Source organism: Andrographis paniculata, unplaced genomic scaffold (genome assembly GCF_009805555.1).
Source record: "Andrographis paniculata isolate CXL003 unplaced genomic scaffold, ASM980555v1 Contig32END, whole genome shotgun sequence".
Classification (NCBI taxonomy): domain Eukaryota; kingdom Viridiplantae; phylum Streptophyta; class Magnoliopsida; order Lamiales; family Acanthaceae; genus Andrographis; species Andrographis paniculata.
The window spans coordinates 6750980-6775800 of NW_026137565.1; the positions used below are offsets into that span (position 1 = coordinate 6750980).

At 37.2% G+C, this 24821-nt stretch overlaps 6 protein-coding genes and 1 long non-coding RNA gene across 17 annotated transcripts; 3 read left to right on the forward strand and 4 right to left on the reverse strand.

Moving 5' to 3' along the window:
• The first annotated feature begins 1668 nt into the window (after positions 1 to 1668).
• On the forward strand, positions 1669 to 6046 carry LOC127247539 (sphingosine kinase 1-like). Its single transcript, XM_051269422.1, has 10 exons — positions 1669 to 2093; positions 2316 to 2438; positions 2528 to 2628; positions 3023 to 3095; positions 3825 to 3911; positions 4008 to 4085; positions 4264 to 4334; positions 4877 to 5173; positions 5267 to 5389; positions 5589 to 6046. Exons 1-10 carry the CDS (start codon positions 1784 to 1786, stop codon positions 5778 to 5780), a joined length of 1455 nt encoding a protein of 484 aa, XP_051125379.1. The 5' UTR covers positions 1669 to 1783; the 3' UTR covers positions 5781 to 6046.
• On the reverse strand, positions 2094 to 8044 carry LOC127247540 (uncharacterized). 3 transcript variants are annotated; one of them, XM_051269425.1, is made up of 3 exons: positions 7334 to 8044; positions 6709 to 7037; positions 2094 to 2111 (listed from the first exon to the last, which is right to left on the reverse strand). In XM_051269425.1, the coding sequence occupies exons 1-2, from the start codon at positions 7938 to 7940 to the stop codon at positions 6718 to 6720; spliced, it is 927 nt and encodes a 308-aa protein (XP_051125382.1). In that variant the 5' UTR covers positions 7941 to 8044; the 3' UTR covers positions 2094 to 2111; positions 6709 to 6717. The 3 variants fall into 3 exon arrangements, with proteins under 3 accessions (XP_051125382.1, XP_051125381.1, XP_051125380.1); XM_051269424.1 differs by lacking the exon at positions 2094 to 2111 and adding an exon at positions 6286 to 6525; XM_051269423.1 differs by lacking the exon at positions 2094 to 2111 and having other exon boundaries at positions 6286 to 7037.
• A 1543-nt stretch (positions 8045 to 9587) lies between these two features.
• Positions 9588 to 12116, forward strand: LOC127247543 (uncharacterized). 4 transcript variants are annotated; one of them, XM_051269427.1, is made up of 3 exons: positions 9588 to 9747; positions 10719 to 11670; positions 11807 to 12116. In XM_051269427.1, exon 2 carries the CDS (start codon positions 10738 to 10740, stop codon positions 11620 to 11622), a length of 885 nt encoding a protein of 294 aa, XP_051125384.1. In that variant the 5' UTR covers positions 9588 to 9747; positions 10719 to 10737; the 3' UTR covers positions 11623 to 11670; positions 11807 to 12116. The 4 variants fall into 4 exon arrangements, with proteins under 4 accessions (XP_051125384.1, XP_051125385.1, XP_051125386.1 ...); XM_051269428.1 differs by having other exon boundaries at positions 9598 to 9747; positions 11778 to 12116; XM_051269429.1 differs by having other exon boundaries at positions 9598 to 9747; positions 11820 to 12116.
• LOC127247538 (internal alternative NAD(P)H-ubiquinone oxidoreductase A1, mitochondrial-like) lies at positions 11810 to 16611 on the forward strand. 5 transcript variants are annotated; one of them, XM_051269417.1, is made up of 9 exons: positions 11823 to 11919; positions 13209 to 13352; positions 13848 to 14480; positions 14572 to 14779; positions 14849 to 15009; positions 15090 to 15155; positions 15257 to 15420; positions 15486 to 15780; positions 15901 to 16611. In XM_051269417.1, the coding sequence occupies exons 3-9, from the start codon at positions 13887 to 13889 to the stop codon at positions 16057 to 16059; spliced, it is 1647 nt and encodes a 548-aa protein (XP_051125374.1). In that variant the 5' UTR covers positions 11823 to 11919; positions 13209 to 13352; positions 13848 to 13886; the 3' UTR covers positions 16060 to 16611. The 5 variants fall into 5 exon arrangements, with proteins under 5 accessions (XP_051125375.1, XP_051125374.1, XP_051125376.1 ...); XM_051269419.1 differs by having other exon boundaries at positions 13873 to 14480; XM_051269418.1 differs by lacking the exon at positions 13209 to 13352 and having other exon boundaries at positions 11810 to 11919.
• LOC127247545 (uncharacterized) lies at positions 13362 to 14726 on the reverse strand. Of its 2 annotated transcripts, none has more exons than XR_007837891.1 (4): positions 14614 to 14726; positions 14046 to 14454; positions 13920 to 13976; positions 13362 to 13506 (listed from the first exon to the last, which is right to left on the reverse strand). It is a non-coding gene; the product is annotated as an uncharacterized LOC127247545 (long non-coding RNA). The 2 variants fall into 2 exon arrangements; XR_007837890.1 differs by having other exon boundaries at positions 13362 to 13516.
• LOC127247544 (E3 ubiquitin-protein ligase AIRP2-like) lies at positions 16286 to 19347 on the reverse strand. Its single transcript, XM_051269431.1, has 5 exons — positions 18985 to 19347; positions 18156 to 18306; positions 17938 to 18004; positions 17626 to 17860; positions 16286 to 16853 (listed from the first exon to the last, which is right to left on the reverse strand). Exons 1-5 carry the CDS (start codon positions 19071 to 19073, stop codon positions 16643 to 16645), a joined length of 753 nt encoding a protein of 250 aa, XP_051125388.1. The 5' UTR covers positions 19074 to 19347; the 3' UTR covers positions 16286 to 16642.
• Positions 19348 to 22632: 3285 nt separating this feature from the next.
• On the reverse strand, positions 22633 to 24717 carry LOC127248017 (CBS domain-containing protein CBSX5-like). The gene is made up of 2 exons (XM_051270145.1): positions 24213 to 24717; positions 22633 to 23710 (listed from the first exon to the last, which is right to left on the reverse strand). The coding sequence occupies exons 1-2, from the start codon at positions 24539 to 24541 to the stop codon at positions 22870 to 22872; spliced, it is 1170 nt and encodes a 389-aa protein (XP_051126102.1). The 5' UTR covers positions 24542 to 24717; the 3' UTR covers positions 22633 to 22869.
• Between the last annotated feature and the right edge of the window lie 104 nt (positions 24718 to 24821).

Genomic DNA, 24821 nt, shown 5'->3' on the forward strand with positions numbered 1-24821 from the left:
TATATTTACTATTTTATGAAAAACATATGGAGTATAAAATAAAACAAGAAAAATAAAATAAAATAATTATTTATCGAAAACCTTCACTATTTTGTCATAGTAATACCACTCGAAATTACAAAATTTTATAAAATAAGCAAAAAATAATAATAATAATAAAATTAAAATTAAAATCATACCAATAAATATTTTAAAAGTTTGATTATAGTATGAATAATAGCAAATATACACTTGTAATCTTTAATTATTATTATTATTATTATTTAGAAAAGATTACAGTTGATGTTGATTTTCAACGAATAAAAAGTAAAATTCAAAAATAGAAAATATTCTTTGAATTTGATAAAACAAATGTCTGAGATTAAGATAAATATTGTAGACTGAAAAAGTAAACGATGATCCCAAAAGTAATTCACTGAATTTGATCAGTGAAAAAGTAATTTGATGATCTCATCATCACTGAAAAAGTAAATCATGGTTTCTTTATGTCATGAACAAACCTATTTAAAATCTATATCAACAGCTACAACCAGGTCGTGCCTTCATATTCGCTCACCGGTTGTAACTTCCCTTATATGCCTTCTAAGTCAGTTTTTTCAGATCGTGCAATACCAGTTATAACTGACAGAGAAACCTTATTGTGTTTATAATTGTCTGAAAAACTGTCTTTGGTCGCATTTATATTTAGCAACCGTTTGCTCGACCCTATAACTTTGAAAACAACCTTCGCCTTTTTAGTCGGATCATAAATCACCACCCAACTGAGAAATCGTCTGGACTATCCACCGACTGAACCTACTGAATAACTCAACGATTGACTAACTGACCAATCCAGATACTAACCGGTAGCCAGACCAAACAATCAATCAAGCGAACACCATCCAGTCCCTTCAAACGGTTGAATAACCATTCGTCCAGACGATTCATCGGTTGCCCAATCAAGCGAATGAACTACTGTTTGACTAAATGACTGACCAATCAATCAGACGATTAACAGTTCGCTTAATTAAGTGATCAATTAACAGACATTTCTTCGCCCGACCAATTAACAGACCTTTCCTCTTGTCCGTTCGCTTAATTAAGTGATCAATTAACAGACATTTCTTCGCCCGACCAATTAACAGACCTTTCCTCTTGTCCGACCTGTGTCTGTCATATCATCTTTCTTCGTCCGACCTCTTTTTGACCGACTTCCGTATTGGCCGTCTCATCTTTCTTTCCCCGACTTCCTTTTGTCCGACCTCTGTGTCTGCCCTCCTATCTTTCTTCGTCCGACTTTCTTTTGTCTGACCTCCGTATTCACCGATATCCTAATCACAAGTTTCTTCCGAAAAAACTCATTTCTTAATAACATTTGAGTCGTTTGCCTTATATTCAGACCCATTTAAGATCGCCCATTAAACAAACCCATTGAACTACAAGTCGGTCCACAGCCCTAAGCTCATTCAAAAATCCTGCACATTAATTTTTTCTTACTCAACAATTACCTAAACTTAAAAAAAAAAAAAAAAAAAAAAAAAATCCGGCCCAAAGATACTCCGGATTTTAATTTACCAATAATTATAATAACCCTGGACCAAAGGCGGGGCCCATTAAGACCGTGTTTGGTAGCACGAGATGTTTTTTATAATTTATTAAAATTACCTGAAAAGAATAATCTTACCAATATCGGAATCCAAACGTGGCGCAAACAGGAAACCCGGCCCTAGTGACGCGGCCTCGACAGCATTCCTGAATTTCCGAGGGCACATTTCGCTATCATCAGCGCTGCTGCCGTGACCGAATGGACGGCGCCGGAGAATACATTTTATCGGAACAGGTGCGTGCCGATGGCGAAGTCACGACGGCTTCTCTTTCCACCGCAGGCGAATTGCGCTGGAGTGGACGCCGGCTGGATGTGGAGAAAGAGGTCCTCGGCTTCTCCGTCGATGGATATAAGATCAAAATTAGAGCCGCTGTGCGAGATGAGAGTGGAGTCTGTTGCTTTGGCGTCGAGGATGCTCTGATTAGAAAAACCTACGTTCTCGAGCTCTTTTCGGATGAATCTCTACGCACTTGGACTGAAAGCTTTCAGAAGTACCTTGATTCTCTAGGTAATTTGTCATGCTGTCCTGTACACGTCAATTTGTTCTATGAGGATTTACAAATCCGATGTGATTTGTTTTTGTGTGTTGTGCCGAAATCACAAATCGAGTTTCATCTCACTATTCCATTAGCTTGCTGTATGTCGAGTGATCGTTTTGCGCCTGAATTTGCGTGAGATTATCCACAAGTAAACTTTTGTAATTTAGATTTTTTTGAGTGTGGACTCTCAGGTAGGCCGAAGAAGCTATTCGTATTTGTGAATCCGCACGGAGGGAAGAAATCAGCCTCCAAGATCTTTGACAAGGATGTGAAGCCTTTACTTGATGACGCCAATATCGATTACACCGTTCAAGGTTAGCATTCTTCACTACATATTTTATTTCTCTGGAAGCCATATCTGTTCTTTTCAAGATGTTTGACTATATTTAGTTGTTCATTCCAGAAACTAAATACCAGCTTCACGCTAAGGAAGTTGTCGAGTCCCTTGATCTATCAAGGTATGACGGCCTTGTTTGCGTTAGTGGCGACGGAATTCTAGTTGAGGTAGGTTTGTGATCATTCTTTCATTGCTAGCCCTTTATGTGCTATGGTCTTATCAGTGGCTGGATTTGCTGAGGAATCAGCATTGTATTTTAAACATTGTCTTGTTTAGTTTTAGTGAGATTCTAAGAATCGATCCCATATCTTTTGTAATCTTGACTTGCCGTTTAATTCGGTTACAAACTGTTTGAGATTTACTTAATGTCATGCCTTGAGATTTATCACTGTAGAGATCTACAAACAGTTGAACATGGTGATCAATTAACAATTATGTGTATGTAAGTTATATCAACCTGCTATCCCGAAGAAGTGACAGGATAATCATCCATGCCCGAAAGTTACAGCACTTTTCATTTCTTGTTGTGTCTTAATATAAATATGTAGGTTTTACTAATAGGTACTAAATGGGCTGCTCGTCAGGGAAGATTGGAATAATGCAATAAAGACCCCTCTCGGAGTAATACCTGCAGGTTCAACTCTTCTATATGATTATTACTTTAGATTCCATCAACTTCTGGTTCTTATATCTTAGAATTGTGGCAATTGCCCAGGATGCCACTGTATAAATAATCCAAGGGTGTGTTTGTTTGAGGGATTGGATTTTTCTTTTACTATTCATCCAATTTTTTCCCCCCAAAAACATCAAATCAAACACCTATTTTTCATTTTTTATATTATACTAAAAATCAATTTTACATTCAAAACATCACATCAACACCTATTTATATCACATCATACAACTATTCAAATTCAAAATTTTTACTATTCAAATCCCAACTCAAAATCCAAACCTCCAAACAAACACACCCCAAATTCACAATCATGCACTCGATGTTCCACTCTGTTTTCACCAACTGCTGTTGTTTTTTCCCAGAGTTGGGATTACTTCTATGTAATTTTTTTTTTCCTTCACTTGTTTGCTTGACGTTGTGTTTGATGCATACTCATCCAGAGATTGTTAAAGAACCTATCAGTTCCGTGAATTTTTTTTCACATAGTGATAATCATATTTATAATATCACTTTCTTTAAATGTGATCAAAATATATTTCTTCCTTGAAGTGCATTCTTCCTCAGTTAAAGCTTTCTTTAGGATGCTCCAATTTACCTGTGTGTTCTTTTATTGTTTAATTTTTCGTCTCTTGCGTCTCTAGTAAAACAATATTATGAGTGGTGACACTGAAAAAGCATTGACTGTAGGAACTGGAAATGGCATGGCAAAGTCGCTTCTAGACTCATGTGGTGAACCCTGTGCAGCATCCAATGCTACCCTTCTAATCATCCGTGGTAATTTGGATATCTTCATTAATCCTGTAGCCTGTTTATAATAAAGTGTTCCTCCAAATTTTGTTGTAAGAAAATTCTGCCATCTAACTAATGTAGGGCATAGGCGTTTGTTGGATGTAGCGACGGTATCTCAAGAGAACACCAGATTTTTCAGTGCATTGATGTTGGCATGGGGTATATGATCTTACTTCTAATACCTGCAGTGTTCTGAGAAGCTGTTGTTTCTATTAATCCATTGGAAGGATAGTTTTACCCCGTGAACTAGTTATCGCTCTTACTAATTTACTATTCACTCTTTGCCGCAAAGCAGTTTATTACTGTAGTTACTGCTAATTTTGAGGTATTATGGCAGGTCTAGTGGCTGATATTGATATTGAATCTGAGAAATACAGATGGATGGGAAGTGCACGGTTTGATGTATATGTGAGTTTTTTTTGGTTGATATGTCCTTTGTGTTCAATTGGGATTTCATTTTTTATGAACATAACAATGCAATTTCTGGCCCAACTAAAACTGCACATACCACATTCCAGGACCACAACTATTTATGGGGAAGCACTTTTAATTTTATGGATATACAATACCTGTTTTCTATCATGATCTGCGACCATTAAATTGGAGCATCATATTCATTAAATACCCATGTCTATTTTCAGCTAGAGTATATTTCTTAATTTTTCAGCATAGTTTCATAACTATCTTGATTGAAATCTACCTGATTTTTAATTCAATTTGAAAGCTCCCTTTCTTATCATCCAAAAGAAATGTATTTTTGTTAAATAATAACAATAATATTGAACCGTGAGCTCCTTGGAGAGTGGAATGTTGATCTTTTCAATGGAATTTCCCTCTATTTTTTCATTGTGTGTTATTGCATAGTTAACTCCAAGATTAAACTTGTTGATTTCCCTGAAGATATATTTGTTCTGCTGAACTTTTTGTGTTCTCTCATGCCATTATTTCAGGGCCTCATACGAGTATTTCGTCTCAGGAAGTATGATGGTAATATACTCTTTGTACCAGCTTCTGGATTTGAATCTTATGGAGAAACATTAGATCTTGAAAGTGTAATCACCATCGAAGGCGAAAATGAAACCAAGTCTAATGATGGGAAGGTTAAAACTCTGGAGAAAGGTTATGAGGGTCCTAAATTTGACCTGAAGAGTTTAAACTGGAGAAAAATTGATGGCCCTTTTGTTTCAATCTGGCTTCATAATGTACCCTGGGGAAGTGAAAGCACTATGGCTGCTCCCGACGCTAAGGTCTGTTCAATTTGTTAATTACAATATTCATATACAGCATCCAATTAAAACAATTACTAGTACCCAGAGTTTAATCCTTATTTATTTTTGCAGTTTTCCGATGGTTTTTTGGACCTCATCATGATAAAGGACTGTCCCAAAATTTCCTTGCTAAAGTTGTTGACTGAGCTGAACAATGGCGGCCATGTCAAGTCCCCGTATGTATCTTACTTAAAGGTCAGGGTCCTAAATTCCCTTCCACACATTTCTTTGGTTTTAAACTTCTAATATGATCTTATTTTTCGATACAAGTTCCTGAGAATTGCAAAGCTATGTTTACCTCAGGGATATGTTTAGCACCATATATATACATGTTTGCTAAAATATGTTCAGTTACTCAAAATCGTGACCTGCCTATGATTGCAATCGAATACAGGTTAAAGCTTTCATGTTGCAGCCAGGGCCACGACACGGTAACCCTGCCAAATCTGGAATTATAGATGTCGATGGCGAAGTTATTGCCAGAGGGATAGGGGCATATAAATGTGAAGACGCGACGCTGATGAGATACGATCAACTGCTCATCAAAGTCGACCAGGGGCTGGCCACTTTATTTGCTCCTAAGTAAAGATCATATCGAAATCGGTTTGCAGTTGCGCTCTGCATCTTCTTGACCTTTCTTTGTATAGAAACTTTGCTTGGTATTTATTCTCTTGTCAAGTTATAATCAACTCAGTCTCAAGTGTTGTAAGGTTCATTATACCCGGACAGATGTTTTAACTTTATATTTATACAGCGATATCAAAACCATCAGAACTCATGACTAAATAAATAGTCATTTGGTATTTATTTATACAATTCCACCAATATCTATATAGTTTGTTAGTTTACTTATATTAACACTGAAACATATATATAAATATGTTGACAGTTTATACCTACAAGCATCTTGTAAGAATCTCTCTCTCTTATGATGAGATTAGTTGTGGTATTTGTATTCTGTAATTTATTACCAGAAATAGTAATATATCAATGACGATATTTAATTAATAAAAGATACTTTTATGTGAAGCATATCATAAGGTGGTAATGAAGAAATTTCTTGGTAACGGTGGATCCACGCGACAATTGAGTAATTCACACAAATTGACTCAAATTCAAGTCAAACTCTAATTATGATTGCGTGGGATATTTGAAATATGCTGCAGCTGCTGGCAAATGGCAATAGCGCCTACATTCCGCAAAGCAAATCTCGACACACATTAATAAATTCTACATAGTCAACACTCTAAATCCTCAACATTTTTGACCCCTAGAAACGTTAGGATCATCAGACCTATGCCGACCAGCCACCAAACAATCATTACATCGACCTATAATCACATGTTCAAAATTAATTTTGAAATAACAAAACGTCTTCAATTTTGTCTCTGTTTTTTTGCTAATCAGTAGTTCTCTATCTTTGATTTTTCTAGTGTCTTAATTGCATGCCTTTAATTTGAATATATATAATTTACAGAAAATAAATGGAATTAAAAATAATTGAAAATACTGGCCTGGGTTAGCTAGGCTCCACGGTTGATCATCTCCATGAATTGATTGAGGGATTCCTGCCGCTGCATCCTCATTTCATCGTTGAATTTCTTTATGAATGCCTCAACTCGCCGGTTCAACTCGTCTTGACCCAGCGATGTTTCCTTTATGATCCTTGACGTTGGATTGATGTAGCGGCTGCGCTCCTTCAACGGCTCCTGATCCCAGGCGTCCGGCTTTTTTATGTGCCTCGTGAGCGGCACGTGACGCCCTTCTGTTATCATCTTCCACGTGCTCTCCAGCGTCTCCTGCTTCTTCGGCCGAGCCACTCTCAGAGCCCTCGCGCTAGAAACTGTAAGCATCCATGAACAATTCTGTTATTGATTAGATTTTTTTTTTTATTAAGAAATAGGTCATGCAACGGTGTATAATGGTGCAAATAATCTTTGGACGGCGTCGTGTTTGCATTCGTAAGCGTAACGGCAACGCATGTGAAATGATAAGTTCCGAATACGACGGCGTTTTGTGGTTTGGAGCAGTGGAGCTCATCGGAAACGATGAGACTCTCTGCCATTGAACAAATACAAAAGAAAACTAATAATAATAACAATACACCACAGTTTTGGCAGAATTCTTTGGTGAAATTACCTTCAGGATTGTTTCTAATCGGCTTCCGGTGTGCAAATCTCGAAGATACCAGAGGTTTCTCTCGAGCTCGCAACAGAGATTCGAACTGAAAATTTCCGGAGATTTTCTCCTCAGTCAAGGAATCTACAACTACATCGTCGGATTCAGCTTCAATCACAATTTCCTCGTTCGCTTCTGAGTCAGCCTTCACACTGCTCGGCGCTATAGATTTCAATTCATCAACAATCTCTTCAATCTCCGACACCACAACCTCATCCACCACCGTCGATTCCTCGACACTACTGCTGTTAATATACTGCTGTGACGAGAACGACGCAAAACTTGACGAAGGCGGAGTTTTAACAGAAACAAGCCTCTCCGATCGGCCGGCCGGCGCTTCCGATTGGCTCCGGTGGAAGCGCGAGGACGCGGCGATGGTGATAATAATGCCATTGATGATTATGTACAAATAAGGAGGCTTCATCCACGAGAGAACAACAGACCACAGCGCCGGAATTCCATCCACGGCGACCGGAACAGAAACCTTTAATCCCATTGCTACCGACGCAACTCCAGCGGAAATCAAAACTACCTTCGCGGATAACATCCAACTACTCATAGAAACCATGCCAATAACACACACCGATTATATTGTATTCCTCTCTTCCTCTCCGGCGCGACAGTGAAGAAGCTACGCAGGAAATGGCGACGATTGAAGAACAACTCTGGTGAGTCGCGCATGGTTGGCTCACTGGCTGTATATAAGAATGGGGGGACGCGGTATGCAGGATTTCGTGCAATCCTAGCCGTTGGATTAGAAGACAAAAAGGTACGTTGCATGGCTGTGATTGCGCAAATTGTGGTGTGCGTGGGTTGGCCTACAAGTGGGTCAAATATAATAATTAATTAATTAATTTCTTAAGTAATACTACGAGTATCAGAAAAATTTATTTATTTATTTATTAAAGTAAACTAGCAATTGTGAATAGTGAAAATTAGAGTCGGCGATGCCCATGTGATTATCTTGAGCTTGCCCTTAAAATTATTTAATTAAAGACAAATTTAACGAACTCAAAATATACATACGTGAAAATCGTATCTCGCCATTTTTTAATAACAAAACAAATTTCGTAACTTTTTGAGTAATAATTAGAGAAAGTATACCAATTAACAAACCGGTCACGAATTAACTCCGTACGGTTGCAACGAAGAACCGGGTAGGTGTAGGAAGACCCGGGTGCACCGGTCCTGGAGGCGCGGGCGGGTCCCACATACAGGTTACTTCACCGACCTTTTCCACTTGCATTTCGCTGCTTAAAAGCGCTTTCCACAAATTAAAGTCGTGTTTCTCTGTAAAGGAAAATTTGCAGCGCTTTTTAGCTTTAAAGCTGAATCCAACAATAAAAGCGTCAATCTTTAATGGCTTCAGAGAGTGTCGATACGAGTTTCAAATAAATTGCAAGTTATTGAATTATCAATGAACTGGCTACTGGTTTCATTATTCAAATTTGGTAATTCTTATCTAATTATTGTGGACTGAGATTTTGAAAGAAATGGTAGACTTATTTGTGGGTATATAGCAGTCAGCCAGTCGGTATTGCAGCAGCAATCCGTGGCTAAACGACAACTTGAAAAGGACAGATTGCGGTTGGTTCCAGGCTGGCTTGGCGGATAAAGCAGCCGAGCCGAGCCGACCAACAGAAGAAAAAGATGCCCACCGGACCATTTGTTTCGTGTTTTCTAGATGCCTAACGCCTAGATGGATCCACACCGTTCGTGCCTGGGGCCTACCAATTGACGGTATGGATCTATCCGAGGAGTAAGCCTAGTTTAGTAGTTCCCATCATCCCTTGTTTGCTGGTCCTTGGACACAGCCCAAAGTGCACGTTACTTACATTGCATAAAAAAAAAAAAATTGTTGGTATTTTGTATTTTAAAATAATTATTAAATATAATAATAATATAAATTATAAATGAGACGATTATAAATTTTAAAATGTAAATATATAGTATAGGTGAGTTTGTTTGGGGGTTTGAATTTTGAGTTGAGATTTGAATAGTAAAAATTTTGAATTTGAATAGTTGTATGATGTGATATAAATATGTGTTGATGTGATGTTTCGAATGTAAAAGTAATAGTATTTGTGTAATATATTGTAAATTGTAAGAGTATTTGTAATATTAGATAAATATAAATGGATACTTTGTTATGAAATAAAATAAAAAATAGATACTTTATTATGGGAAGGATGGAGTACGTGAGATCTACTAGTATTTGTTAATAGATTGCAAAAGAAAGCCCATCAATTCAGGGTTCTATGTAATAGCCCAAGTTTGATATTAGCAAAGAAGCGGAGCGCAATCCTGCAATAGCTGAGATCCGGAGCTCAGTTCGGAATCTCAATCACCGTCGTGGTTGACCGTACTCTGCCACGGTATGCTATTGATTCTGAACAGTAATTTTTTATCCTTTCCTTTGATTCAACCGTATTTTGTTGATTGTTGTACCTGAATGGCTGAATCTATTGCGGCTGTAATTACTGTCATCAGCAATGAAAGTACTCTACAATTTGTTGTTCCGTTGTTTCAATTCCGTTGATATTGTTTATGAACAGAAAGTTGCTTTGCTTTGATGATATTTTCATTCCACTTGCTTTCTGTTTCATCAGAAATTTGGTGAAGTAAAATTTAGTTCATACACGAGGTTGTGGCTAGGGCTTGTTCAGCTGAGAATTCCTAGCCATTGCGTTTAAACTATTGAAGTCAATCAGAGAAATATATATTTCCTGGACTTGTCTGCGGAATCACAATCAACAAACATGTATACCTTGTAGAGAATTTGATGTTGATGTCTCTCTTTGGTACGTTCAATGTTGGGAATCTGAACATACACATAGTACAATGCAATGCTGTAATATGCCATCATGTTGGTAGAAATTTGTTCTTTCTTTGCTAGTTTGCCTGTAAAGCATGTATGCAAGATTGATTTGAAATCCAGTATTCGGTTCAGGTGACCATACGTGGAGGGAAATTGTGTTGACTTAGCAACTGTAAATAATAGAATAGCACTAAGTACCGAACAGAGAATTTTACAACTCGTATGTCTGTTTTTTTTTTGGGATGACGTAGACCTGCCGCTACTCTTCGAGTGCGTTTTGGTTAAACTTTTATCTGAGCCTAATATTATGCAAACTAGGCCAGAAAGACAAGTCATATTAAGTGAACCATGTATGATAGGAAAGACTTGGAAAGATCGTTGGCCTTGCGGTCACGAGTTCATCCCACGCCACCACCACGCTATCTCCTATGGGACTGTTTGTCTATTTATTATGTGACTGATATGTGGTTTCTAGTAGCACTTCTTAATTGAGTACTAAGTTGCAGCTAACAGTCTTTTTTTTGTAAGGTCTGTTAAATTTGGAGCTATGATCAAACTCTTCGATTCTCATTGCCACTTGCAAGATACACGCATCTTAAATTTGGCCCCTAAACTTATAAAGGAGACCATAGATACTGGCGTGATGTATTTTTCCGTAAATGGAGTCTCTGAGAAAGACTGGCATTTGGTTAAGGAGATGAGCGACGAGTATCCTTCAGTTGTTCCCAATTTTGGCCTTCATCCCTGGTTTATCTCCGACAGAACTCCCAATTGGATCAACAAATTGAAGGAGTTGCTAGCATCAACTCCTTCTGCAGCAGTGGGAGAGATTGGTATCGACAAAGGCTCCAAAGCAAAGCAGATTGATTTCAATGATCAAGTTGAAGTCTTCCGCCAGCAGCTTCAACTTGCAAAACAGCTCAACAAGCCAGCATCTGTCCACTGTGTGCGTGCTTTCGGTGATCTTCTGGACATCCTTAATTCTGAAGGGCCATTCCCTTCTGGGATTGTATTGCATTCATATCTCGGCTCTGCAGAAATGGTTCCTGAGCTTTCCAGGCTTGGGGCTTACTTTTCATTCTCTGGATTTCTCATGTCGATGAAGGAAAGCAAGGCGAAGAAAATGTTGAAGGCTGTTCCTCATGACAGGATTTTGCTGGAGACTGATGCACCTGATGCTCAACCAAAAGTGGATAGTCAAGATTCCTTGTTCTACGTCAAAGGAGGCGATTCTTCCCTCGGCGTTGATGAGAACAATCCATCAATATCCGATGAGAACTTCAATCATCCAGCTAACATTCGTCATGTGCTCACTTTTGTCTCAAATCTACTCGAGATGGAAGAGAAAGAGGTTGCTCAATTGAGCTATGAGAATGCAGTTCGTCTGTTCTCTTACGAGGGCTCAAAGGTTGTCCAGCAGGAAAATGCTTGAGGTGGATCACACCACTTCATTACAACAAACCTTGATGCAATGCAGTAGGTATATAATTTTGTCTCTAATTCTTGTATTCTGAATTTCTTTGGGTTTATACTAACGTATTTTTTATGCTCTTAATTACTTTCTTCTTCTTCTTCTTCAATATTCAGTTATCCATAACCACTTGATTAAACTGTAGATTATGGAAACAGATACGTAGCTACGTCATCGAAGCCGTGTTTATGTTACAGCTCGCTTATTGACTCTTATGTTATGTGTGTAAAGAGAACTGCGCCACACCTTCCAATCCGAGTAAGTTACAAATATGTCCGATGGTTATATATATGTATATATTCATGGAGTTGATAGTGAGTTGTCTTTTTCCTTCTTCTAACATTCGATGTGTTGCCCTCTTATTGTTAAAGAAGAGGCGTAGGTTTTAAGATCTTAATTGGTAAAAGGATGAACTAACGTGAATGAATTACTATAAGATTAAATTTTAGTCGCTTTGGAATTGGGTAGTTTGTGACTTCCTCTTAAAATTGAGACAGAGTGGAAGTCTACTGTCATTGCGGCATTGCCTATGATTTTGATTGAAGACAAGCGATGTAGTAATAATAATACAAATGGAAGGTGTTCCGAAAGGGATGAGCTAATGGCGTGGACGTGAACTTATGACTGTGAGGTCATGAGTTTAAATCCCGACGCTTTCAGGTCATCTGCAACATATGGTTCGCTTAGTGTGATTTGCTTTGTTGGGTCTAGTTTGTAGGGTATTAGGTTCGGCCGAAAGTTTATCAGTGATACTTTTGGACAGTAATTGTAAATTCCCAGCTCATCAAAATAATAATAATAATAATAATAATAATACAAATGCAAGTCAAGAAATGAGAGGTTTGAATTGAGTTGTGTGTGGGTCATGCTCATGTATAGCAGTCAAACAAATGCAATTAACTTAATTACGAGTAAAAACACTTCTAGATGCGAATCGGGTGTTAAGGAACGGTGGCTACTGCTCCGATCCGACGTTGTTGGGAGTCCAGAGAATATTCAATGAATATTCGGAATTCATTTGGGAAAACAATGTTGTCAGCTTGGCGGGAGTTGCGATCCATGGACTCAAGATGATGAACTACAACATGAAACAACAATACTTATATTATTATTATTATTATTATTATTATTATTATTCTCAATAAAATCCTAAACTTTGGACATTCTCTAAAACATATCTACCCTAAATTTTTGTTATAAATACATGACTTATTGAATGTTTTTCCTTATATTGCAAAATTTCATTATTGACCAAATTATATATTGGATGGAAACAAAAATATGTGAAACTACAAAAAAAAAAAAAAAAAAAAAAAAAAAAAAAAAGAAAAAGAAAAGACAAGGAATGGTATATAATTATATTTTAATATTGTAATTTTAAGACACTCAAATGTTTTTATATATTATTATTATTATTATAGCCAATGCCATTATTGTGTACCATATAGATCGTATAGGTAGCCTCGGAGCAGCCGACTAATAATATCTAGATTTTCTTGGCGAGCAAGGTTTATTTTTGTTCTTCATTGTCATTTTCACGTTGATAGATCTCACGGCAATGTGGAGATCATTTTCACGTGTTTCCTTTCCACGAAGCTCGGAACCCTAGAGACTGTGCATTCAAATCTATTCCCCGCACTCACACCTGCCTGTTTGTAACGCGTGCGTACGTTCTGCATTCGTTCATACAGGTACGATTTTCTGCATCCTGATGTGACAATTCGTTTCCTTTTTGTTTTTCACGGTTTTGATTTGTGTACGGTTGCTGGAAATGCTCTCAACCGTTGGAGACTGACGACATTGTATTGTGGCGTGTTTATTTTTGCTTCCGCTTCGTCGTTGATTCTGTATCATACTGATTTGATTGATTCAATGATCTTAGAACAGAGAATGTGGATCCTTATGCCATAAAAGGAACGGTTATGGAATGAGATGATTAATAGTTGTGATTTCTGATGCGTGCAATTGTTCATCGTTCTGTTCGTTGATATTCATAGATATTTCCATGTAGGTGAAGAACTAGGTTAGCAAATTCATTAGAAATTTCGGTTCCTTGAAATTCATAGATTCTGGATTGCAGTAAACAACGAGCAAGCAAAATTCAAAGCATTTTTCATTCGCTACTGTTCATATTCTTCAAAGTGTATGCTTGCATATTATACTCTGTTGTTCTCCAACATTTACAGAAAAATCTAACTCGAAGCAGTTCAGTTTAGCCGAACAACATGACAATTGCGAGAATAGCAAATAAAGCTTACCAGCGATTCAGCGGCGTCGCGCGCAGTTATGCTTCTGAGAGGAACAAGCTTTTCGAGCTACAAAATCATTCACTCGTCAATGGAAATGCTGCTGTTTTGCGTAAGAACTCTGTATTAGGAAACAACCTGTCATCCATTTCGAGCTTCCGAGCATTGGCAGGCATGAATTTTGGGCGTAGGGAATTCAGGACGACTCCTAAACATCAATTTGCTAACGCACAAGCAACTAAGGTGGAATCCAAATCAGATTGTGAAGGCGAGATTTATGCTACTCTCGAAGCAACAAAGCCTGGGGAAAAGCCTCGGATAGTTGTTCTCGGCACCGGATGGGCGGCGTGCAGATTCCTCAAAGGGATCGACACCAAATTGTACGATGTCGTCTGCATCTCGCCGAGAAACCATATGGTCTTCACGCCTTTGCTTGCCTCGACCTGTGTTGGGACTTTGGAATTCCGATCAGTGGCTGAGCCTGTCAATCAGATACAGACAGCCTTGGCTAAGGATCCTAATTCCTATTATTTTCTTGCTTCCTGCACTGGTATTGATACAGATAAGCATGAAGTGAGTAGCAGCTAGCCATAGTTATGCTCAATTTAAAAACACAAAAACACATGATTTGATGACAATATTTGACATTGTTTTCCTGCATCAGGTGTTCTGTGAAACTGCTGGTGAGGCTTCTCAAAAGCCTTACCGTTTCAGAGTTGCGTACGACAAATTGGTGATTGCTTCTGGAGCTGAGCCGCTGACGTTTAACATCAAGGGCGTAAAGGAACACGCTTCGTTTCTTCGCGAGGTATCTCATGCACAAGAAATCAGGAAGAAGCTTCTGCTTAATCTGATGCTCTCTGAAAATCCAGGTGAATTGCATCATTACATACAATAATTCTTGCAGAAAAAAAGCATTTGTTCTAAGACAGTTATTGCAGGCATGTGTGAGGAAGAAAAGGAGCGCCTGCTGCACTGCGTCGTCATCGGCGGCGGACCAACTGGCGTCGAATTTAGCGGCGAATTAAGCGATTTCATTATGAGAGATGTTTGGGAGCGCTACGCTCATGTCAAAAACTACATCCGTGTCACCCTCATTGAGGTATGGTGTCTCTACATTTTAGCATAAGAACATTATTAGTTACAATCTTACATCTTTTTTCATGGCTCATCTATAAACAGGCAAACGAGATTCTATCCTCATTTGACGTTGGATTGAGACAATATGCCACTAAGCACTTGACAAAGGTAACTCACTCTACAAAAAACCAATCTTTATACCAACTGGATATACATCGCCATTGATGGAGTTTATCCTCAACTATATATGATGATATAATATTCATTAGTCGGGAGTTCGCCTTGTTCGCGGTGTCGTTAAAGAGGTCCTTCCGGACAAGATAATTCTCAGCGACGGAAGTGAAGTCGCCTACGGACTCCTCGTCTGGTCTACCGGCGTCGGGCCTTCTGAATTTGTGAAATCACTCAACCTCCCAAAATCTCCCGGCGGAAGGTATACGATCAATTAGCTCACTGCACCTTACCATATCCAATACATAAATTAAATCTGTTTGGCAGGATTGGTATCGATGAATGGCTGCGAGTTCCTTCAGTGCAAGACGTGTACGCGCTCGGCGACTGCGCTGGATTTCTCGAAAGCGTCGGAAAACCTGTCCTTCCGGCTCTGGCACAGGTCGCCGAACGAGAAGGCAAGTTCCTCCTTGAAATGTTTAACAGGATGGCGAGGGAGGGAGGCGGCAAAGCTCTCTCAGGACAAGATATTCCTTTAGGTGATCCATTTGTGTACAAGCACTTTGGAAGCATGGCGTCGGTCGGAAGGTACAAAGCCTTGGTCGATCTGCGAGAGTCCAAGGTACGTACGGTTACTCCACACCACTCTGCTATCATAAACATATGATACAATATCAGGAACACGGCCGTGTCGTGTACGTATGCGCGTGCATGTCATAAATATATGAAACTGGTTATGTAGGAGGACTCGAGTGGCATATCCATGGCCGGGTTCATCAGCTGGTTCGTATGGCGGTCGGCATACCTGACCCGAGTCATCAGCTGGAGGAACAGATTCTACGTGGCTGTTAACTGGGCGACAACCCTCGTGTTCGGGAGGGACAATACTAGAATCTCCTGAAGCCACGTCACCACCACTGATTCCACACCTATTAATTTATTACATACATTCCACTCCTAAGAAGCCATTTAACAAGTATGTATCCCTTCCCCTTAACTTAGCTCTCTCTCTCTAGATTTGCATTTGGAGCAATTGCTTTGCCCATCCATAATACAAACAGCCATGTTGTTGCTGACAAACAATTTTGTTCACAATGAGTAGGCATGAATAATAAAGCCATGAATGCTTTACGAAGTTTTGACAACGGCAGACTGGATAATGCATATACTTAAAAAGAACTGTACAGAAATTTACAAATTTCTATACCACATAATAGATATATATATATATATATAGGTACCTTACCCATGGTGTTTCAATTCTAATCATAAACCTCTGCCAACAATTAATCAAGGCTGAGACTTTTGTTTTTTTGGGTTTTAAGTTTTCTGTGGCGGGCTGTAGAACAAGCCACTAGATTTCGACGTTCTACCTAATACTTGAGAGATCAGTTCTTGGTCTTCCGGTAATACTAGGAATGTGAGAGAGAGATCCCAAGAGCAGAACGGGTTGTCTTGCCTTCAAAAGAAACCACTTAACTTAATTACCTCACATGCGTGTCATAGGCATCGAATAAGGTATCGGGGATGATCAAAGGCAATTTATCAATGTACGAGAACAGCCTCTTCAAATTCTCCCTTGTTATAGCCATGCTGTCCACCACATCGTTGTTGTCGAGAAACACCCATAGATCACCCGAGTTTACCCTCTTCAAGCTGTCGCGGCAGAAGGGGCAAGATTGTGATCTTGTACGCCTGCAATAAGACAGCAATGGTAATACACGCAAAGAATGAACATTCCGTGGTGCGCTGACTGCCAAAACAGATTTAATTTTTCAAGACATGTTATGCTGCAAGGATCACAGATGCATAATATTTTGTGTGCGCATGTGTGTGAGTTCGCTGAAGACACAACCTTAAATAATGATCGATCGGAACCAGACAAACAATGTTGCAGCCATTTTTTATCCAACATTCAGATAATATACAAGCCATTTGGAAGTAGTAGCTACACTGACCTCGTAAAATCTATAATTACCAATGAACTACAATATCCTTAAGTTTACTACTGATATAAAAACATCAACCAGTTTTCACATCTCAAACTCGGCAGGTCATTTAAACTATACTGCATCCCCGACATTTATCATCTATTGCGTTGTAATGGAGAATCCAATCTAGCAAAATGCTGTTTGTAAATTATCAGCACTATATTTTCACACACGTCTTCAAGAAACGGGCTCACTAAATCACACATTCACAGTAATCATATAGCTTATAAATCTAAATCCACGTGTTTTGTGTGTTCGTAATAACAGAGTTGTTCCAAAATATTTAATTGGATGTTTAAAAAAATAAAATAAAAAATTGTACTGCTCAAAATACATGGTGCTCGCTAAAGGTTTTGCCAGATTCAGTTTATGCAATGAAGCTTTACCACATAATTATGCTCACAAATATATGATGCATGCGTGTGTCGAGTAATGGATTGAAGAACAAAAGATTCAAGACAAGGAGGATAACATACCATTCTCTGTAGCATTTCAGACATAGGGCATGGTTACAGTTGGGCAAGACTATCTTACTATTCGTCTCCATACAAATCCCACACTCTTCTTCCCTTTCATTATCCAATTCCGAGAAATGTCTATATTCTTCTTCATCCTTCCTCCGGTATCTCTCCAAGCACACAGCTTTCTGCTTCTTATCTTCTGAATCCGTGACGCCTCTTTGAAGTTGGAGCAAAGAAGGATATATTACAGCTGGCCACAAGACATGTTTTATACTTAAGAGCCATAAATCATTGGTTCTCATCTAAATATGAAGCTATGAGGTTTACCATAGAATTCTCTAATGCTTGCTTTTCTCTCATGAGTGGACATAGTGGTGGTGCCATCTACATATACCTGTACCATTGCAAGATTTCCATCTCATTCATTAGCTCAGGAAGTAATAATCCATCACAGATTCACAGTGGCGTGCAATCATAACAGAACAGGGAAAATAAGGAAGCTAATGCAGTATAGAAAATTTGAGTTTTGATCAAGGTAATCTAACCTTGTAAATTAGGATTCTCAATAGCCCAAGGGCTCCTGCAAAGTGACAGTCAGTCCATTGAACAAGGAATAGGAAAAAGTGTGCTGCAGGACTGTATGACATTCTCATTTGTAGACATGCGCCATCATACTCACGAGGGAAATCAGATGCCCTGTAACAGTAGTTGGAATTTGAGATTCAATTAGGGTGTGTGTGTGATTCAATCATTCGGCAAAATGAATGGATAAAATCAATCCAGTTATGATGCTAAGAAAGTAATTTCTTCAAAACAAATGTTAATAATGGTGATTTGATGCCGGACCAGCTGTGGCCCTTCGTTATCCATATTGACTCAGCAATGAAAAATTCTACTCAAAATCAAGAACACGTACGCAAACGCTTTAATAAGATATTTTTTTTAGGAGATCAGGAATTAATCATTCAATTAAACCTGAAAACGACACCTTCATCGCAAAGATAAGCAACCGATAAAGTCAAAAATCATACTATCTTCAATTACAAATTTCCTGAGTCGGTAGACGCAGGATAAACTTCTGTAACTACGAAGGCAAAAAAAAGAAAAAGAAAAAAAAAAAAAAAAGAAGAAACAGAGCGATAATCAGAAGGAAATTTTATATTGTTGAAAAAATAAAAACAGAACAGAAACTTCTAGCTTCAAAAACAACAAACACAACAATTTTCCAAGGAGAAATCGAAACGAAAATCACCAGCAAAAGGAGACGAAATCATCAAGTACAGAACACATAATGCAAGACGTTAAACCAAGCAAAATTATTTTAAAACTCGGCAATAAAAAGTGATCACCAAACGCAAAGATAAAACCACTGACAGCGTATTAGCATGCTGAATATCAGCTTCGAGGACTTTGAGCGAATCCTTGAAGGACTTGCGCATTGAACCGCCACCGCTTGCGTACATCTCCTCATAGAACAGCAATTCCCCACTCTCTAAATTTCTGGTAATCAAACCACCAAAATCCACATCGACGACTCTCGGAAACTTCAACGGCGTCGAAGAAAAAGGCAAATCAAAACCGAAAAACCCGAAGGAGATTCAATGGACACCGATATCCACCTATAGATTTCTGGAAATTCGAGATCTTCTTCTCTCTAGAAACTTCACAAGGCTGCGTATGCTGTATGACTGAAAACTGACTCGATAAAATTTAGAGCGGACCTCTAACGGGACACGTGTACATCAACGATGACTCATACCCTTTTTATACTATTTTTTATTCTCACCGTATAAAGACATTTTTAATTTTATTTTATTCTTTAAAAAAATGAAGGCTCTAATTTTTACAAGAATAAAATAATAAAATGTTGAGATTGTTTCGATACAATTTTGAAAGTTCAAAAAAAATTACATAAAATTTATGTCTTTAATATGATACTTTATGATAAGATGTAGCTATTTGATGAGTTATTTTAATAAATTGTTATTTGTAATTTATAAAAATGTATAAATAATAATATTAAAAAAAATGATTTTGAATTGTATATGGATAGAGTCTAATTTACTTGAAGAGTGCAGATCATTCACCTTCCTTTTTCATATAAAACTATGGATAAATTTTACTTTATAGTATGAATTTGATTTAAATGTGTTACTATTTATAACATTTATTGTATATAATATAATTTCCATAATAAAATTTATGCATAATATTTCATTAATTTATTATTGTAAAGGTACCGATTTCGGTTTTAAAATCAAATTGCAGTAAAGTGATGAGACAAGTTGAGCTAATTTTACGGACATATGTTTGATCTGTGATTTATTTTAGTTTTATATTTGTATTTTAAAAAAAATAAAATTGATGTTATACTATTTTATTGAAAAATATAAAATAATAATAATAATAATAAAATAAAGAATTAAGATGGAGACCGTAAACTAATAATGTGCACAAAATAATATAAAAAATAATAGCAGGATAATATCGTAATGCAGTTGGTGTGTTTCTTTAAATAGAAAAATAAATCTGTGGGCTTTGTGGTATTTGGATTTTCTATGATCTCCTTATCCACAATTCCCTCTCCACTCCACTCTTTTTTTTTTATATATATATAATATATTTACTTATTTTTTTATTTGTGCTAATTGCAATTGCTTTGTTTAATTTCCAATATTTATCAATAATGTAAACTAGTCAGACAAGGATAATAAAGATAGAAATGGGTCAATGGATATGTTGATAAGTTGAAGCGGCAAAGTGAAGTCATAAGTGTTTGCTTGAATATCTTTTTATATGATTAATGCAATTTTACGAGGAATTATAATAATATTACAAAAATAATTACATTTGAATTTAATTTTTTATTAGTAAAATGAAAATATAAGTATAAAAAAATCTTAATTTGTTTTTTTATATATATTGTACGTATGTGACGTAAAATACAGTAGTAATGTATAATAAAAATATACAATATATATATATATATTGAATGAAGCGGTTTTGGTGTCTACCACTGTAGTTTAGTGTTCTTTTTTAAATGTAATCAGTGGGCGTTGGGTAGGGGAGGGGGCCCGCGCCTTTATTGATGTCCATTTATTTCCGGACACCACTTTCCGCAAAACTTATTCAAACTTCAATTATTTACCTATTTTATTTTTTACTTTTTTTTTTTTTTTTCCCATTTATAGGATGGTTGTATCTTAATTTGTTGATTATGTTTTTATCTTTTTTAAGTTTATATTTATATTTTTTATCGTTGTATTTAATTTTAAAAAATATTTTTATATTTGTATAATTTTTTATATAATTTTTATTATATTGTATTAGTATTGTAAAACAAAAAATTAATAAAAAATAGAGTAGTATTATATTGAACTAAATGTTCAAAATTTTAAACGCTATAATTTTGTAAATGTAGTTGATTGCATTTTGAATATATTAGTATTTATTATAAATATAAATATATTTAACATCAATGCTAATTTAAAAGTTTTACTAGGATGGAAACCTCAACATCAAAACATCCGAAATAGGCATCCAAGCAATGAGGATAATACGGTAATATCACTAGAGCCGTTAACAATTCGAGTCGAGTCGAACCAAATTTTAAGTGTTCGTTAACGTTCGCGAACAAGGTTCGTGTTCGTTCGTTAAACTTTCGAGCTCGGCTCGTTAAAAAATTTTTTTGTTTGAGCTCGTGTTCGTGTTCGGCTCGTTTAAGCTCGTTCGTGTTCGTTTATCTTATTTTTTTTAGTTATATATAAATTATAAAAAAAAAATTAAAATTATTTTATTTATATATTTTAAATTAATATTTTATTTATTTATAAATTATAATTTTATATGTATATATAATATTTATAATAAATATATTATTTAAACGAACATTCCCGAACGTTCGTGAACAAAGCTCGAGTTCGTTCTTTAACCAAACGAGCCTGTTTATATTGTTCAACTCAGTTCATTAATGTTCGCGAACGAACTTTAACCAAGCCGAGTTCACAAACGACTCAATTCGTTTAACAGCTTTAAATATCAGCAAATCAAGCTTCTTAATGCTGAGGGTTGACGCTGACTGGAATTACTGAGTTACATTAATGTTTTTCTAGGGGCTTCTCCATCTCACCGGTTACGGAGATGTATATTATAAATCGCATTTGAAGTTATCCCTAGACTGTACTTTTGTCGTGGTCACACAACCACGATTTTGCAATTGCTTTTGAATTATAAAGACGATAATAATATAAATAAGGGACATCCATTCAATTTTATTTAAAAGTATTGAATTGAACGCAGAGCAGAGACTAAGGAAAAATATCGACTCAATTGGATAAGGTGCTGTCCAGCTAACTTGTCAACGTCACCACTAGGCATTGTCCCGTTTATAATATTAATAACAATTTACCAATTAATAAATTAGCCTGATAATTAATAAGAAATTCCAAGTGCAAAGAATCTAATCATTGAGTAGATGTTTTGCCTCTGTGACCATCCACTATTATTTATCTTTCTCACAACTTACAAGTAGTACAATTAATTAAATATTAATGGTAGCTGAAACCCAAAAGAAAAGTGCAATTAATTTTGCGTCATAAAACTTGTACCATCATAACTTAATTATGGTCGCAATAGTAAAGAAGACTAATGTACAAATTGTAATTATTGCATCACTTTAACATGTGCTGTATGTTAATGACATAAAGAAGATTTTTAAACAGATGCAATTGAGTTAACAAAGCCCAATCAAAACAATTTGGGCTGAAAGTATAAGCCCAAAATATCATATTGGGCCCATGTAATTTTCACAAAAAATTGCTGGCCCAGTTTGGCTACTCTTTCTGGTCATGTGTGTGCGCCAGCAGAAATTGACTATGGTGATTAAACAGAAAGAATGAGACCAAAGAAGATGGTGACAGAATGGTATATTCACATGTTGGAAAAATATATTGAACAATTCAAGAAAGTAACAAGGAATAAGAAGTCAAATTTGATGCAATGTGACACATAAAGGCTCGCCTATAGCAAAAAATAAATATATTCATATAGCAAAAGCTCTTACACAGTTGACATCCAAATACTATGGTACACATAAATTATTTCTTAAAATAGACTATGGAAGGAAAATTGCATTAACATTTAAGTTCTTTATGAACAAGCAATAACTTTGCAAGATTAGCATTGAGGAGCAAACTAACCTGGGCTGCACTGCTGTGCTTGAACAAATTAAAGACTTTTGATTCATTGTCAGAGCAGCAATCATGGAGCAACATTGCTGAGGGCTTCGAGGATTCCTGCAAGTGTGACAGCCCCAACCAAGGTTTGATCTTCTTCCACAACCCACACACAGGGTACTTGGTTTGCAAGTGCCTGGAACATCACAGCAACCAGTGAGCTTCCGGGGCCGCATACAACAACCTCCCATCTTGTTGTTGAAGAGTGTCGTCCCCAACCACCGTTCTTTGATATGTCAATGGAGCTGGACAGTGACTCGTCGTCTGAAGAACAAGGAGAGTACGAAGAAGGCGCTTTTGAAGTATGGAAAAACTCATCCATTAGTTCCATCATTCCCACTAAATTCTTCCCCTCTAGCCTCATCTTAATTAGCTGGACCAAATCCTCCGGTGGTTCGCTGTATTCTATGTAAGCCATGAGATCCGCCACAGAGAGAGTCATAATGGCAGCTGCTGTCGTTATGTTGCAGCGAGCCAGTGCTACAGGTGAGATTTCGCCTATCAATCGATTCTCGTCGTCTACTACTGCAATAGGCTTCTGTTGGGCGAGGGCACGGGAGAACTGGGCCAATGCTGAGGATGCAGCTTTGTAGTAAGGCAGGGTGATAATATCAGAATCAATGGCGTCAAGGGACTCTACGGTTAAAGTGGGGATTGGAGAGAAGACTCCAATGGAATTGAGGAGGTAGCGCACCATATCCTCTTGTGTTAACCAACAACAATGTAGATGGCGGTTGAGGCAGTCGCATTTCAAAACCTTTTTCCTGATGAAAGATTTCTTTCTTGCATCGGTTGTCCGGTGGTTTGTGATTGGGATCACCAAGTTTTGAGTGCCCTCGAGTATGCATTCTATTGCCTCCAACAAGCTGCCAAATGCATTAATTATGGTGTTAGATTTAGATTCAGAATACAGAGTATTGGAAATGTAGCTGACAAGAGAATAGATAAAGTCACAAACAAAGATTTTCTATTACTCGACAAGCTTGAAATCACATTCGGATCATTTTGACGATAAGATTGTGACCTTTAGCAATTAAAAAGCCAGGAATGTTTTTGAATCAACAAACTTTGGTAATAAACTAATTAACTCCACAAGAGATGTAGCTGACAAGAGATTAGATAAAGTCGCAAACAAAATCTCTCGATTATTCGCCAAGCTTGAAATCACATTCTTATTATTTTGACGATAACATTGTGTGAGTTAAAACAGAAGCAATTGAAGTAAAAGCCAGGAATGTTTTTGACTCAACAAACTTTAGCAGAACACTAATTAACTCCAAAAGAAATCTCAATAATGGTCTCCTTATGATATAGCGAAATTAAGAATCAAACAACTACGAGGCAAGGCAAAAAATTGATTAAACCGACCTGGAATCAGCTTCTAAATGCCTGACGATAGGAAACTCGGCTTTAGGCAAAATATCAGAAACAGGAGCCTCAAAAGCCTTGAAAGGATCGGCCAAATTTATCTCTCTGCAAAGATACAGAATCACATCCGCAACACTAAATTTGCCTACGCAAATCCAACGACCATTGGCGCTCTCACCGGTACATTCCCATACGCTCAATTGAGTATCTCCAGACGCCTTCAAAGCCGACAAGGCTTCAGAAATGGAGGCGCTCGCCGAGATCCAGCCCAATTTCGGCTTCCCTACACACAAATCTGATATTTCACCATACAGTAATCTCACTGCCATACAATAACCTCAACTACAGGAAGAAATCCGGCCGCAACACAGCAGTACAACACGTTAAAAGAGCAACAGATCCAAAAACCCCCGCCGATTGTACTCGAATGTAGAGAACGAAGCCTCAGAGTCCCAAAGAGAAGAAAATGTGCTGCAGAACAGCTAGCAATAAAATGATCGGGCTGAGGGGTATTTATTGGCCATTGAACCCTAATTTCACCGTCAATAAAAATTGGATCACATTAAAATAAAAAATATATATATATATATATAAAAATAAAAATTCATA

Bases quoted from the DNA above. Each gene is read 5' to 3' on its own strand.
- LOC127247539 (XM_051269422.1), top strand. From the start codon at position 1,784: ATGGACGGCGCCGGAGAATACATTTTATCGGAACAGGTGCGTGCCGAT. The intron at 2,439-2,527 runs GTTAGCATTCTT...TGTTCATTCCAG, and splicing joins TATCGATTACACCGTTCAAG to AAACTAAATACCAGCTTCAC. The intron at 4,335-4,876 runs GTGAGTTTTTTT...CCATTATTTCAG, and splicing joins GTGCACGGTTTGATGTATAT to GGCCTCATACGAGTATTTCG.
- LOC127247540 (XM_051269425.1), bottom strand. From the start codon at position 7,940: ATGGTTTCTATGAGTAGTTGGATGTTATCCGCGAAGGTAGTTTTGATT. The intron at 7,038-7,333 runs GTAATTTCACCA...GGATGCTTACAG, and splicing joins GATTAGAAACAATCCTGAAG to TTTCTAGCGCGAGGGCTCTG.
- LOC127247543 (XM_051269427.1), top strand. From the start codon at position 10,738: ATGATCAAACTCTTCGATTCTCATTGCCACTTGCAAGATACACGCATC.
- LOC127247538 (XM_051269418.1), top strand. From the start codon at position 13,887: ATGACAATTGCGAGAATAGCAAATAAAGCTTACCAGCGATTCAGCGGC. The intron at 14,780-14,848 runs GTGAATTGCATC...CAGTTATTGCAG, and splicing joins GATGCTCTCTGAAAATCCAG to GCATGTGTGAGGAAGAAAAG. The intron at 15,156-15,256 runs GTAACTCACTCT...AATATTCATTAG, and splicing joins CCACTAAGCACTTGACAAAG to TCGGGAGTTCGCCTTGTTCG.
- LOC127247544 (XM_051269431.1), bottom strand. From the start codon at position 19,073: ATGTACGCAAGCGGTGGCGGTTCAATGCGCAAGTCCTTCAAGGATTCG. The intron at 17,861-17,937 runs GTAAACCTCATA...TCTTGTGGCCAG, and splicing joins AAGCATTAGAGAATTCTATG to CTGTAATATATCCTTCTTTG. The intron at 16,854-17,625 runs GTATGTTATCCT...GTCTTATTGCAG, and splicing joins CTGAAATGCTACAGAGAATG to GCGTACAAGATCACAATCTT.
- LOC127248017 (XM_051270145.1), bottom strand. From the start codon at position 24,541: ATGGCAGTGAGATTACTGTATGGTGAAATATCAGATTTGTGTGTAGGG. The intron at 23,711-24,212 runs GTCGGTTTAATC...TGCATTTGGCAG, and splicing joins CATTTAGAAGCTGATTCCAG to CTTGTTGGAGGCAATAGAAT.